This window comes from Canis lupus, chromosome 8 (genome assembly GCF_011100685.1).
Source record: "Canis lupus familiaris isolate Mischka breed German Shepherd chromosome 8, alternate assembly UU_Cfam_GSD_1.0, whole genome shotgun sequence".
In the NCBI taxonomy this organism is placed as follows: domain Eukaryota; kingdom Metazoa; phylum Chordata; class Mammalia; order Carnivora; family Canidae; genus Canis; species Canis lupus.
The window spans coordinates 65,509,864-65,525,253 of NC_049229.1; the positions used below are offsets into that span (position 1 = coordinate 65,509,864).

The 15,390-nt window shown below is 42.5% G+C and overlaps 1 protein-coding gene across 3 annotated transcripts in view; it reads left to right on the forward strand.

Moving 5' to 3' along the window:
- The window catches only part of AK7 (adenylate kinase 7), a 76,957-nt gene that overhangs the window by 42,605 nt on the left and 18,962 nt on the right, over nucleotides 1–15,390 (forward strand). For all 3 annotated transcript variants that reach the window (XM_038545671.1, XM_038545672.1, XM_038545673.1), the window contains exons 7-12: nucleotides 3,726–3,814; nucleotides 5,222–5,312; nucleotides 6,166–6,243; nucleotides 7,117–7,266; nucleotides 11,444–11,572; nucleotides 13,027–13,153. In XM_038545671.1, coding sequence (XP_038401599.1) covers nucleotides 3,726–3,814; nucleotides 5,222–5,312; nucleotides 6,166–6,243; nucleotides 7,117–7,266; nucleotides 11,444–11,572; nucleotides 13,027–13,153 — 664 coding nt within the window. The remainder of the gene's footprint in view (nucleotides 1–3,725; nucleotides 3,815–5,221; nucleotides 5,313–6,165; nucleotides 6,244–7,116; nucleotides 7,267–11,443; nucleotides 11,573–13,026; nucleotides 13,154–15,390) is intronic.

The window sequence follows — 15,390 nt, forward strand, 5'->3', positions numbered from 1 at the left end:
ACCCCATTAACCCACACACATAGAGTATTTCAGATGTTGAAAAATAAGATGGAAAGCAACAAAACAGAGAAAGATAGAAACAGAGCCAGTGGTAGGCTCTCAAGTTGTATCTTGATTATGATGGTCAGGGAAGGCCTTTCCCATGATATGACATTTGAACAGAAAGTTACAAGGGAGCTGGCTACTTTGCTTTCTGGAGGAAAGGTGGTAGGAACTATAAGTGCAAAGACCTGAGGCAGAAATGTGTGGGTTGTGTTAAGGAACAGCAAATAGATGAGTGTGGCCAAATTATAGGAGACTGGTAGGTGATGAAGTCAATTTGTCCTTAACCATTCTCAGCTGCTCCTCACCTACTTGACCACTGAATGTTGGCTTTCTCAGGTTCCTGCCTGAGATCCTCTTGTCTTTTTTTTTCTAAGATGTATTTATGTATTTGAGAGAGAGAGAGAGCGCACAAGTAGGAGAGACAGAAGAAGAGAGAGAATCTGAAGCAGATTCCCTGCCAAGAGGAGAGCTGGATGCAGGGCTTGATCTCACAATCCTAAGATCACCACCTGAGCTGAAACTAAGAGCTGGACACTCAACTGACTTCACCACACAGACACCTCTTTCTTGTCTTCTCTATCTACGCTCTTTCCTGGGTTGGTCTGTCCATTCCCATGACTGGTACCAATGACTCTCAAACATTAGTTTCTACAGCAGGGCTCTCTCCTGAATCTGAGCTCTGTCAATCTAGCTATCTATTTAGCGCCTCACTTTGGATGTTCCATAAACCCAAACTCTACCTACAGTCATCCCCAAACCTGCTCCAGGACCCCATCTCAGAAAGTGGGACCTTCTTCCACCCAGCTTCACCAACCAGAATCCAACTCCTCCTTCTTTCTCATCCAACACAAAATCCCCCAGAACTATACAGCCAACCTCCTCAGTATCTCCTCCTCTCCAACCCCACTCCCCCAACCCCCTACCCACAGGCTAGGTAGGGCAGACAACTCTTGTCCACACAACTATCCTGGCCTCCAGCTGCCCATTTAGATTCTTACTTCCCATCATTCCTTCACGAGGCAACAAAAGCAAATCTAATGATGTCAGTTCACTGCTTAGAACCCTTCAATGCCCTATCAAAATGCCATCAACTTATTTCACAAATAAGAGCTGGAACAAATAATCCTAAAGTTTGTATGGAACCCAAAAAGATCCCAAATAGCCAAAGGAATGTTGAAAAAGAAAACCAAAACTGGTGACATCACGATTCTGGACTTAAGTTATATTACAGAGCTGTAATCATCAAGACAGTATGGTACTGGACAAAAACAAACCTATAAACCAATAGAACAGAATAGAAAACCCAGAAATGGACCCACCACTAAATGGTTAACTGATCTTCAACAAAGCAGGAAGGAATATCCAAAGGAAAAAAGACAATCTCTTCAACAAATTGTGTTGGGAGTCAGGCAGCCATAAGCAGAAGAATGAAACTGGACCGTTTCCTCACACCATTCACAGAAATAAACTCAAAATGGTTGAAACACTTAAATGTGAGATAGAAGTCCATCAAAATCCTAGAGGAGAACACAGGCAGCAACCCCACAACAACTTATTTAGACATGTCCCCAAAGGCAAGTGAAACAAAGGCAAAAATGAACTATTAGGACTTCATCAAGATAAAAAGCTTTTGTATAACAAGGGAAAACCGTTGACAAAACCAAAGGACAACCAACAGAATGGGAGAAGATATTTGCAAATGACATGTCAGATAAAGGATTAATATCCAAAATCCATAAAGAACCGATCAAACTCAACACCCAAAGAACAAATTATCCAACCAAGAAATGAGCAGAAGACAGGAACAGACATTTCTCCAAAGATGAGATACAAATGGCCAATAGACACATGAAAAAATGCTTGTCACTCAGCGTCAGGCAAATACAAGTCAAAACCACAATGAGATACCACCTCACTGGTCAGTATGGCTAAAATTAACAAGTCAAGAAATGACAGATATTGGTGCAGAAAAAGGGGAACCCTCACATGCTATTGGTAGGTATGCAAGCTGGTGCAACCACTCTGGAAAACAGTGTGGAGGTTCCTCAAAAAGTTGAAAGTAGAGCTACCTTATGACCTAGCAATTGTATTACTGGGCATTTATGCCAAAGATACAAATGTAATGATCTGAAGGGGAATGTACACCCTGATGTTTATGGCAGCAATGTCCACATAGCCACACTGTGGGAAGAGCCCAAATGTCCATTGACAGATGAACGGATAAAGATGTGCTGTATGTATACCATGGAATAATACTTTGCCATCAAAAAAATTGAAATCTTGCCGTTTGCAATGACATGTGTGGAAATAGAGGGTATTATGGTAAGTGAAATGTCAATCAGAGAAAGACTATTATATGATTTCACTCATATGTGGAATTTAAGAAACACAACAGAAGATCATAGGGGAAGAGAGGAAAAAATAAGGCAAGATAAAATCAGAGAAGGAGACAAACTATAAGAGACTCTTAATCACAGACTCTTACACAAACTGAGGGTCGCTGGAGGGGAGGGGGGTTGGGGGATGGGGTAACTGGGTCATGGGCATTAAGGAGGGCACATGATGTGATGAGCACTGAGTGTTGTTATACACAACTGATAAATCACTGACCTCTACCTCTGAAACCAATAATACATTAAATGTTAATTAATTGATTGTATTTATTTGTTTTTTAAGATTTTATTTATTTACTCATGAGAGACACACAGAGAGAGGCAGAGACAGAGGGAGAAGCAGGTTTCTCACAGGGAGCCGGATACAGGACCCAATCCCCAGACCTGGGATCACGACCTGAGCGGAACGGAGACGCTCAACCACCGAGCTACCCAGGAATCCCAATTAATTGAATTTAAATTAATAAAAACCCCTTAAATGGTTTCCCAAAATCCAAAATATCTTACAATATTCATCTGCTATGGTCCCCACTCCTACCTCTTTCACTCTTGAAAAGCAATTTAAAATCATCTAGTACCTGACAGCTTAACAGTATCCAGACTGTTTCTTTACTGAAATACGTAAATGCAGCGAAAAGACAAGGATTTGGACTCTGAAGATCAGGGTTCAAATCCAGGCTCAGCGAATCATTATTTGTACAACCTCTTGCATTTATCTACTAAGCATTTCATCTATGAACTGATAATAATTACCCCTGACCCATGGAGTAATTTTAGACTATCAATCTCATTTTTTTTTTGTAATAATGGAACGTGTCATGCATTTGAAAGCATTTCATTTCTCTGTAGACACCATTCAGATGACCACTGGAGATCACCAATGAGATTGTAGACTTCTTGAAAAGTATTTCAGTCCTGAGGTTACACTATTTCTCTTACTAGGATTTTTTTTTTTTATTTAAATTCAACTTGCCAACATATAGTATAACACCCAGTGCTCATCCCATCAAGTGCCCTTTTAAGTGCCCGTCACCCAGTTACCCCATCCCCCAACCCACCTCCCCTTCCTCAACTCTTTTTTTTTCCCCTTCCTCAACTCTTAATAGAATTTGATCAGCAACGTAATCTCATCAGAACTGATTCTCAAAAATCCCCTTTAGGCGATGACTTCACAGACAGCTGAATCTTTTGAACGCCCCTGACTATAGCTGTGTGTAAGGTGTAATAGACAATTAATATATAATTAACATACAACCAGAGAAAAATATGCTTTTGCTTTTCTTTCAGATAGCTTGGTTGGGTGAGGTCCCTGCATTACCAGTGTTTGGAGATGGAACAAATGTAATTCCAGCAATTCATGTTCTTGATCTAGCAGGGTAAGTGTTTTCCGGCTAGGACTTCCCCGAAAGTAATTGACTGATATGTTTGTGTTTAAGTGAACACTTAGAGAGCACCTACCAAGCTCCAAGACCCTTACGTGTGTCACTATTTGTTCTTCATGACAATCCTACGCACAATGTCTGGTTATTATCTCTGTTTTGCAGCTGGTGGAATAGTATCCACCATCTAAAAGTACCGTGCTTCGGATGACAAGTTCAAGTTCATCTTTTAGAAAGTTTATCAGCAGAATAGCATGTCTTCCGATTTTGGAAAAGAAAGAATTTGTTACATGCATTCTGGGGACCTTTGTCCTGGGTAAGCTTGGTATATTCAGCCTACTGACTTAAATTCCAGAAATTAGACAGTGACCTCTATCTAAACCAAAGCGTTTTTTTGTTTGTTTGGCAATTGTGGGTGAACTTGAACTCCTATTTTTTTACACTCAGAGTATCCCAGCAAAAGGCTCCAGGTAGGTCTGAAGACCCTCTTTCCTTGTAGACCTTGACTTGGACACTGTGTCAAAGAGAGGGTTTGCTATATTTGTGGTTTGTCAGTTCCACACTTCAGGTTCCAGGGACTTTATTCTAACACCCCCATGACTCCCCTGCAAGAAATGAGCAGTTTTGGCACTTCCCTGAGATTCTGGCTTCTAGATTCCACTGGTGGCTAGTAAATTAGTCATCCACAGGTAGGTTTACAAATTTGCTGGGAAATAATGAAGTTTAACCTTCAAGACCCACCCCTGCATAAGTCTCTTCCAAGGCCCCAAATTTAATTTTTATGATTTTTCTTAAAGAAGGGTCCTCTAAATAATATAAGCTTCAAACTCCAGCCAGCATTTAACACTGGACATGGAGGAGCTGAAATGTACCCTTCTTTCCTGCAGAGATTTTGCATTACCTTTTCAGGTTTTAAAGATGTAAAAGAATCTTTTACATGAGTAAAACAAAATACTTAGCAATTTCTTAACATCTTTCTTCCAAAGAGATAAATCAGAGTTCAGGGGTACCTGGCTGGCTCATTGGAAGAGCATGTGACTCTTGATCTTGGGGTGTGAGTTTGAGCCCCACGTTGAGTAGAGATTACTTACATAAATAAAACTTTTAAAAAATCAGAGTTCAATTGTTCCTATTACAGAGGGACCCAAGCTCCTTTCGGTCGGATTTTTTCTAATAGGTTGCTTTAAAAAAAATTATTTATTTACTTAAGTTATCTGTACAGCCAACATGGGGGCTTGAACTTTCCCAGCTTCTCCATCAGCAGAGATCATTGTCCCAACCCTAACCGTGTTGGAAATGAAGTGAGATGCTGTCTGGCCCCTGGCAGTGGTGATCAGTGGATTGTACTTGACTCCGTCCCTTTTGCTTTTTCCCTCGGTGATGGTTTTTCCTGGTGGGCTGCAGAGTGATACAAAACATAATAGACCACGTGCCAAAGCTTCATTACCTGGTTGCCGTGGACGAGTCTGTTCATACCCTGGAAGACTTGGTCAAGGTACTGCTGTTCCATCCCATATTTGATGGCTTTTCTTAAAGTGTGTTCGTCTCTAAAATATTGCTCTGGGATTGGGTGTGCTAACAAGACTGGGGACTCCCCAAATGGAATATTCTTAAAACCAAAGTCACTGTCTGCATTTGCAGTGTATGTGTTGGGATATTTACAATCAAGATGGCCTTTCTGCAGTCTGTGCCTGGAAGGGAACAGGAGAGACCGCTGTGGGACCAAGACACACACGAATCACATGGAAGGGTTACTAAAATGTGTACTGGACACTTGCTCCAAAATCCTGATACGGTCAGGTTCCCCAAACCTACTTGCAGATTCCAGGGCCTCTAGGTCTATGGGAGCTGTCTCTCCAATACAGGCCACTTGTTATCTTGTAGCCCTGCTGGTCCATCAAGTGTGGCCTTGCCCTGACTGCCCCCTACTCATCTTTAACATTCAGCTCAGATTTCATCCTCGGAAAACCTCCCTGCCTCCTTCCCACATCCTGCACAGGCCAGGCGCCTCTTTTCCCAGGGGCCCCTCTGCAAACTGCAGAGGGATCCAGCATAATCATCTGTATACTCAGGCTGACTCCCTCCCTTTCAGACTGAGAGTCCCTTGAGGGCAGGGATCGCCCCTGACTCATCTCTGTTTCCAGTCCCTCCCTGACTCCTGGTGGTGAACTTGAATATTTGCAAACGAAATGAATCAATATATACCCTCAGGGTATTCCTCCTCTGTTCAGCCAAAAGAAAAAAAGAAAAGAAAAAAGAGATTATTTACTTATATTGTCATTCATTCGAGAAATTGTGTATTAAAATCTTACAGGCAAACTATAGTATTTCTATTTTTTCTCCAACAGTGCATCAGTAAAAACACTGGCCCTGGGAAAATCCAGAAAATACCCAAAGAAAATGCTTTCCTAACCAAGGACTTAACGGTAAGTAGATAAGAGATTCTTTTCCCTAATGTATTGGTTCTTGAGGGATTTGGAGTCAGAATAGCTGGCTTCCAGGTTCATCTTTGCTCCTCCTGCACAGCTAAACATTTTCCCCCAAAGCAATTTCCCCTTCTCTTCTGAGAGCTTCTGTTTCTTTTCTGAAAAACCCTCAGAGGTCCTGGTCAGAAGATGTATTTGAAAACTGTTTGATACGTAAATGCTTTACAGACAGACACTGGATGTCCTTCTCTTTGGCCTCCTTGTATAATTCACACAGGAACCTGGGATTTCTGATCCCGTTACAACAGCTTTTGTCAGCAGTGTGCCCTTTGAACTTGCTTTAGGACATAATTTTTTTTTCTTTCTAGGAATAAATTGCATCAAAACACTACCTTTGAGAATGCTTCTGAAAGGACTAGTATCACTGGTTGCCTCCGGGGAGCAGAGCTGGGTGGGTGGTGATGGGGGTCACAGAGAATGCTTTCCTTTGTATTTTTTTCTTTTGGATTTTGAGCCATGAGATTCCACTATTCAAAGAATAGATACAATTACAATTTGTTTAAAAAAAAAAAAAAAAAGATGAAGAAGCCTTACACTAGGGCTTCCAGCATCTTCTAGCTCTTTGAGCTGCTTGTCTGAGAACCAAGATGCTGCCCATCCTGACGCAGACGTGGGGTGAGTTTGGAAGTGTCACAGATGCCCACAGGGGGTGCTCGGTCAACACCATTGTGGGTGCCACCATTGACTGGCTTCCATGTTTTGTGAATGTATATATTTTTCTTTAATAGCAGCGATTTGGGTCTGTTATAACCTTCAAGATGAAAGAAAATCTCAAGATGATTCTCCAATCTCTAATATTCCTTTATCTCTTAGCAAGAATGCCTTGACCATTTACTGGTCAACTTGAGAATGGAAGCACTTTTTGTGAAGGAGAATTTTAACATTCGCTGGGTTGCCCAAACAGGATTCGTGGAAAATATCAACAATATCCTCAAAGAGTACAAGCAAAGCAGAAGATTATTGGTAACTATAACGATTTCCTGTTTCAATTCAACTTAACGATTTCGTTTCTTGTTTTAAATTCTGACTTAAGCAATGTGGATGAAACTTTTAGTATAATCACACCAATGAAAATATTTTCTTTTTCAAATGTGCCAATTTCTAAAATCAAGTTCTTTTTAAAATATGACCCACTTGGGGATCCCTGAGTGGCGCAGCGGTTTAGCGCCTGCCTTTGGCCCAGGGCGCGATCCTGGAGACCCGGGATGGAATCCCACGTCGGGCTCCCGGTGCATGGAGCCTGCTTCTCCCTCCTCCTGTGTCTCTGCCTCTCTCTCTCTCTCTCTGTGTGTGTGTGTGACTATCATAAATAAATAAAATTAAAAAAAAAAACAAAACAGAATTACTCTCCTTAAAAAAAAAAAATATGACCCACTTGTCCCTGTCTAACCATCTGTAAGTATATTATATTGATTCTGTCAATCAAATATTAAACATTTTAAAGGTAACACAGATAATGACTGTTATGTTTGACACAAATTGAACACAATCTTAAGCTCAAGGCTGACTGCCACAGCACTGTCTATATACAGAAAAATAACAGGTGCCTCCTGGCCTGTTTCAGCCTGGGTTACCTATGGGTCCCGGGATCGAGTCCCACATCGGGGTCCCCGCAGGGAGCCTGCTTCTCCCTCTGCCTATGTCTCTGCCTCTCTCTCCATGTCTCTCATGAATAACTAAAATCTTTTTTTTTTTAAACATCAAACTCTTCGGGATCCCTGGGTGGCGCAGCGGTTTGGCGCCTGCCTTTGGCCCAGGGCGCGATCCTGGAGACCCGGGATCGAATCCCACGTCGGGCTCCCGGTGCATGGAGCCTGCTTCTCCCTCTGCCTGTGTCTCTGCCTCTCTCTCTCTCTCTCTGTGATTATCATAAATAAAAAAATAAAATAAAATAAACATCAAACTCTTCAAAGTAGATGTGTTTATCTCCACATTATAGATGATGAAACTGAGGCTCAGAGAGATTGAGCAATTTCTTCAAGGTCCCACAGCTAATCAGAGATTCAAACTAGCTGGCATGCAAACTTAGCTAGAAGAGCCTAACTGAAGCGTCTTCACACCTCCCTACCTGAAATCAGGTATATGTAGCCCTTGCCCAGGACCATGATTTATCCCAGGGAAGTATCCCAAAGATAAGAGTGGCTCGTACGTGAGAACATGTGTTGAAAACTATGGGAGACCTTATGAGGAACAGGTGCTATCCTAACCATAGCTACCACTGTGCATGGGAGGCTCCATATGAGCAAGAACAGTATCACCATTGTGTCCTAAGAACCATATTCTCCTGAAAAACATGCCTAGTTAAGAGTAAGTAGAAGATGTGCCTCTCAGCAAAAGAACAATGATTTCTTTAAGCATCTGAGATACCCATGGTGGCTGTACCTGGAGCCTATCCTGAGACGCACAAGACCCAACTCAAATGGTGAAACTAGTGTTGTCTTCTGTGGGTCAAATGTAAATCAACACAGTTAAAGTATAAGAACAAGACACCTTAATAAGTAAATAAATAAATAAATAAATAAATAAATAAATAAATAAAACAAGACACCTTAAAGAGATCTCATGGTTCCCAATTAACAAGACTGGGTAGACCATGATAGAGGGAATAAGCACATCTAAAAAAAATTTTTTTAAGATTTTATTTATTTATTTGAGACAGAGAGAGAGAGTGTGAGAGAGAGAGAGAGAGAGAGACCGTAAGAGGGGGGTGGAGAGGGAGGGGCAGAGGGTGAGGGAGACTCCCCGCCAAGCAGGGAGCCTCATGCGAGGCTAGATCCCAGGAGCCTGGGATCACGACCTGAGCTGAAGGCAGACACAACCAACTGAGCCACCCTGGTGCTCCAAGCATCTCTGATAATTGAACAGTCTATACATCCCTGGGGGTATTGGTCATGTAAAAGCATAGGACAGGAAACTATAGAGGGTAAGGTAGACAGTGCCATACCAGTGACATCCCAAAACATGGAGCCTTAAGCCAAGGGCTTCCGCGATTCCGGGTCCTTTAGCAAGGCAAGCTGGTCCCTGCTGAAGACTGATGCATCAAGCTAATGTGACTGGATGCCATTAAGTAGCCTGTTCCTCTAACTCTTCATGTTCCACATGATGCTCATCAACAACCCTCCATGCCTGTTTTCTCCGAGGGAGCATATGTACCAGACAAGTGCACTTGGAGTTCTGAGTTCAGTGGGAGTCATACTTCTATTTTTTAAAAAGATTTTATTTATTTATTTGAGAGAAAGAAAGAGAGAGAAAGAAAGCATGAGCAAGGGAGAAGGGCAGAGGGCAGAGGGAGAAGCAGATTCCCCACTGAGCAGGGAGCCAGCCCCATGTGGGGCTCGATCCCAGCACCCTGCGATCATGACCTGAGCCAAATGCAAATGCTTAAGCAATTGAGCCACCCAGGTGCCCCAATACTTCTCACTATTAAGTGGATCCACTGTCATTCTGTTTTTTTACCTGGCTGAGGTGCGCCCATCCCAGGAGACAGATCTGCCATCGGTGTGTGGACAAAATGGTGCTAGTGAACATGTTCAGTAGACAGGGGACCTCAGGCTGTGGTGAACACACCAGGTCCACCAAGGAGCACAGCCCTGCCTATTGGGACTCAAGTAGTTTGAGCTGCTTTCTCAGACACCTGCCCTCCCCTGCCCGCCATCTTGGTCATCATCATCACCCCAAAAGTGTCCCTCACCAGTTAAGATCAGTCATGTTCACCATTGTCATCCAGCACCGCCTGCAGTGTGCCTGCTTATTTCCTTCACAGCCTTGGTCCCTTCATCTGTCAAGTGGTGGTAATAATAACTACAACCAACTTTGTGGCTCAAGTTAGATAACTTTTAAGCGCATGGACACTCTGCCAATGGGAATTCTTCCCATCAGCCTGATTTTTGTTATTAATTTCCCTTACAAAGTACGAGGCCTCAGTTCAACTATTGGGACCACATTGAAAGAAATGACCACTAGCAATTTTTTAAATTCAGTATTATACATTTACTCCCTGGTTTTGAATGTCACAGAGCTTCTGGAACATTCAAACAAGTTTCAGCAGAAGAAATGGTGGGGCTGTTTTTTTTGTTTTGTTTTATTTTAATGAGTATATTTTTTTAAAACTAGAAAAAAAATAACTGTGCTAAATAGTAAAGTATGATTAAAGATCCAGTTAGTCCAGAAACAAGATTCATGAGGCAATAATCTAAGCCGCCACACACTGGACCAGAAATTCTATGTCTTTGTTGTCTTTATAAGAGTAATATGACTCATATGTGGAATTTAAGAAACAAAACAGATGAACAGAGGAGAAAAGGAAAAATAAAATAAGATGAAATCAGAGAGGGAGACAAACCATAAGAGACTCTTAACTCTAGGAAACAAACTGAGGGTTGCTGGAGGGGAGGGGGGTGGGGAGATGGGGTTACTGAGTGATGAGCATTAAGGAGGGCACGTGATGGAATGAACACTGGGTGTTATATAAGACTGATGGATAACTGACCTCTACCTCTGAAATGTTAACCTCTGTATGTTAATTAAATTGAATTTTAAATTAAACATTTTTTAAAAAGACTAATATGGTAGTATATAGCACTTGAGTACATTTTTTTTAAGAGTATATTTATTTATTCATGAAAGACATAGAGGCAGAGACACAGGCAGAGGGAGAAGCAGGCTCCCTGCGGGGAGATTGATGTAGGACTCGATCCCTGGACCCCGGGATCACACCTTGAGCCGAAGGCAGATGCTCAACCCCTGAGCCACCCAGGTGTCCCTACACTTGAGTACTTTACTTTTTAGTACTTTTGGGGCCGTTCCTAAGTACATCTTGTTGAGTGTTGTGTCCCCCATGGTTGGTCAGTGCACATAGTAGGTGCTCACTAAGTACCTGCTGAATGAATGGACATGAATAGCCACTCCCTGATGATGGGACAGCAGCATTGTCCCAACAGATTGAGCTGTTGGGACAATGTGCCACTGACCACAGAGGCTGGCAGTGGAAGAATGACTCTGGAGACTTGAGAGAAGAGCATTAGCCCACAGGATCCAGAGACATTCAGAAAAGACCCCCCCTTCCCCTGAAATAAAAAACACTCTATCGAGCCACAGATTGTTCATGACTCACTGTATGGTCCTTATGCTCCTTCTGCAGCCGATCAAGATTTGCATTCTTGGTCCTCCTGCCGTGGGAAAATCCAGTATTGCTGAAGCCTTGTCAAAGCACTACAAGCTGCATCACATTAAATTGAAGGATGTTATTTCCGAAGCCATAGCAAAACTGGTAACGTTCCTAACTACTTCACTGGGAATTTTTGTATCTTAAAAATACTCTCCTTGGTCTTGTAAGAAGGAAGCCACTAATTTTAGGTGGCATCCTGCAAAGAGATTTGTTATTTTAATTGGATTTTGTTCTTGGCCCCAGTTATGAAAAGAAAGCATCCCACAGGACTTTCCTCTGGGAGATGGAAGCATCTTTCATGGGGTGCCCTTGAAATTTAGTCTGTCTCCAGCTGTTGCTAAAAAATATATCTAGTATTCTCTCTGTTGACTGCACATTTTTAGTTAGTTTTTTTTTTTTTTTTTTTTTTTTTTTTTAAGTAGGCTCCACACCCAGAGTGGAGTCCAACTTGGGGTCTGAATCCCCGGATCAACACCTGAGCTGAGATCAAGAATAGGATGCTTAACCGACTGCCCCACCCAGGCACCCCAATTTTTAGTTTTTTTTTTAAATTCTTGATGTACATTTCTCAGAATATTATCAGACTATTTATTAACTACTTTTTAAAAAAGGAAACTATTGGGGCACACCTGCATGGGTTAGGCGATTAAGCTTCCAATTGTTAATTTTGGCTCAGGTCATGATCTCGGGGGTCATGAGATTGAGCCTCAAGTCGGGCTCTGTGTGGATGTGGAGCCTGCTTAAGTTTCTCTCTTTCTTTCTCTCTCTCTCACTCTCTGACTTGCTCTGGCCCATCCCCTGCCCATTGCATGCACATGCACACTTTCTCTTAAAAAAGAGAAAGAGAGAGAGACTATTTTCTTAGAGAAGCTTTCGGTTCAGAGCAAGACTGAGAGGTAGGTACGGGGATTTTCCATATACCCCCTGCCCTTTGCATGCATAACCTCTTGTATTATCAGCCTCTCCATCAGAGTGGTTACATTAGTTACAACTGATAGATCTACGCTGACACTTGGTTATCATCCAAGCCCATTGTTTACTTTAGGGTTTTTTATTGGTGTTATACATTCCTATGGGTTTGGACAAATGTATAATGACATGTATTTACCATTATAGTATCATACAGACTAGTTTCACTGCCCTAAAAATCCTCTGTGCTCTGCCTATTTTTCCCCTCCCCATCAACTAACTGCTTTTTATAATTTTATTGGAAACGGTAGCTACTCTGATACATTTCCTTCAATGGTTACTGATAGTCTTAATTTCTACAAAATGTGTTTTCTTCAAGTAAGATAAAACCTGCCAACTAGAAAAGTGTTGATTCTTAAGCAGTCCTGGTGTTAAAACAGAAATGGATTCTTCTAAAATAGAGTAAGAAAAACCTCGAGGCTCTCATCCATCTTTGTAGATACTCACATCCTGACAACTTGCACAATGACTGGGTGAGCGTATTCCCTATTCAGGCACCAGCCTTTTTAGGATCACTGGCTAGGTAGTTTGCGAGTAGCAGATCCATGGAGGGCATCATCCAATTTAAATATCCCTGTGGTATGTAGGAGGCGATTGTCACACCTAAGGATGAAGGGGAAGAAGAAGAGGAAGGTGAAGAGGAAGAAGAGGAGAATGTGGAAGATGCGCAGGAGCTCTTGGATGGCATCAAGGAAAACATGGAGCAGAACGCAGGTAGCACACATGGCACAGGCTCAGTGGTTGAGCATGTGCCTTTGGCTCAGGTCATGATCCTGGGGTCCTAGGATTGAGCCCTGCATGGGGCTCCCTGCTCAGCGGGGAGCCTGCTTCTCCCTCTCCCTCTGTTGCTCCCCCCCTTATACTCTCTCTTTCTGTCAAATAAATTAAAATATTTAAAGTAATAATAGTAAAAGATCAAATGTGTAGTCATAAATAGTTTGTAAACATCAAAATTCATTAATTAAAAGGCAAAGGATAAACCAGGAAAAGATATTTGCCACTAATATGATAAAGATTTAATATCCTTCATATATAAAATGCTCAGGCAAGCTAATAAGAAAATCATTCAATCCTTAATAGAAAAAAATGGGCGAATAATGTGGAGCCATAATTTCTGCAGGAAGAAATACAAATAAATGGAAAAATATCCTTACTCATTTGGTAACTTCAACCAGTTTGTTGAACAAACTCATCAGAGTGAGATGTCACCTTGAACACAAACCCTGGACTCATTCTTTCCCTACCCGTGGACAGAGTTTCAGGCTGGTTCCATTGCAACTCCTAGATAATAAATAAGTAGTCTTTTTGTTTAGAAGAAGTCCATTCCAATCAAATAATTGCAAGCTGGGTTGTAAATTTAGATATTTCCAAGGGACCTTGCCACTTGGCAGAAAAACAGTCAGGAGCAATTATTCAGAAACTAAAACCATTTCATTCTGATAGTTAGACAGTTGAGATCCTCCATCAAACTGGTTTTACTGGGATCGTCTATAGAGTTGTCCAACATGCGACTTATCCAACGTAGTTTCTCCCCTTGCCACCCTCTCAAGCACGTTCGGCTTCTTTCCTCTTACCTCCTCTTTTCATCTTTGCTGGTGGCTGTTTCTGATCTTCCGGGGATGGGCTGGGCAGGTGGGAATCAGGGAAGAAGGTTAGAGGTATAAGCCAGCCCTGGGTGACAGAGGGCCCCTTCCTAGTGTTGTCTTTCACAGACCCTGCCCCGGAGGACTCCCCCACTGCATTCCTTCGACCACAGCTCTTGACTGCCCTCCCCATCTCTGGTCTTCTGGCCTCAGCCCTTCGTTCCTACAGGTGTCCTCTCCCCAGCCACTCACCTTCGAGAATTCTAGTCCCTCTACACCTTCCTCTGAAGTCAGGGTGCCTCTTCCCCTCTTCTTGCCCAGGACGCTCTAGTCTGGTTTTTAGGGGTAGAGAACATAGGCTTGCATCACACCCTGGATGTCCACTTAAAGCAGGTGGCTGATTATCTGTGGCTTGGTTTCTGCTTTGGTATGGGCTGGGCCGGGAAGAAATGGAATTGAGAATCCCAGAAATGCCCCAGAGGAAAAGGAAGGTACACAGAAAACCCAGTTTATGGTTTTAAATTTTTTTAATTAAAATTATTTATTCATTTATTTTAATTAAGTAGGCTCCACATCCAATGTAGGGCTTGAATTCATGACCCTGAGATCGAGTGTTGCATGCTCTACTGACTGAATCAGCCAGGTGACCCTTTTGTTTTTTAATTTTGTAAATGTATCTTTTAAAGATTTTATTTATTTATTTGACACACAGAGAGAGAGAGCACAAGTAGGCAGAGCAGCAGGCAGAGGGAGAAGGAGAAGCGACTCTCTGCTAAGCAGAAAGCCCAGTGAGGGACTAGATCCCAGGGTCCTGAGATCATGACCTGAGCCAAAGGCAGATGCCCAACTGACTGAGCCACCCAGAAGCCCTTAATTTTTTTTTTTTTAAGTAATCTCCACATCTAACATGGAGCTTGAACTCACGAACTTGAGATCAAGAGTAGCATGCTCTACTGACTCTAGGAAACCCAGTTTAATACTTTGAGATAAAACATTGCCTCTGCCTCACCTACGAGATACTTGGGAGCTGTTATGCTGGTTTTTTGTTTTGTTTTTAAAGATTTTACTTATTTATTCATGAGAGACACAGAGAGGCAGAGACACAGGCAGAGCCTCCCTGCAGGGAGCCTGATGTGGGACTTGACCCCAGGACCCTGGGGATCACGACCTGAGCCAAAGGCAGATGCTCAAGGTGGCTCAAGGGCTGAGCCACCCAGGTGCCGGGTGCTGGGTTTTGAGATACTAACAGCATCCTGGGTCCCACCCCTCGGGGGAGGGGAAACAACCCGAGATAAGACATCCTGCTGTGGGGACACCCATGGAAGGAAATCTGGCGAGGCCACATTAGAAGGCGGAAGGCTGGGGTTT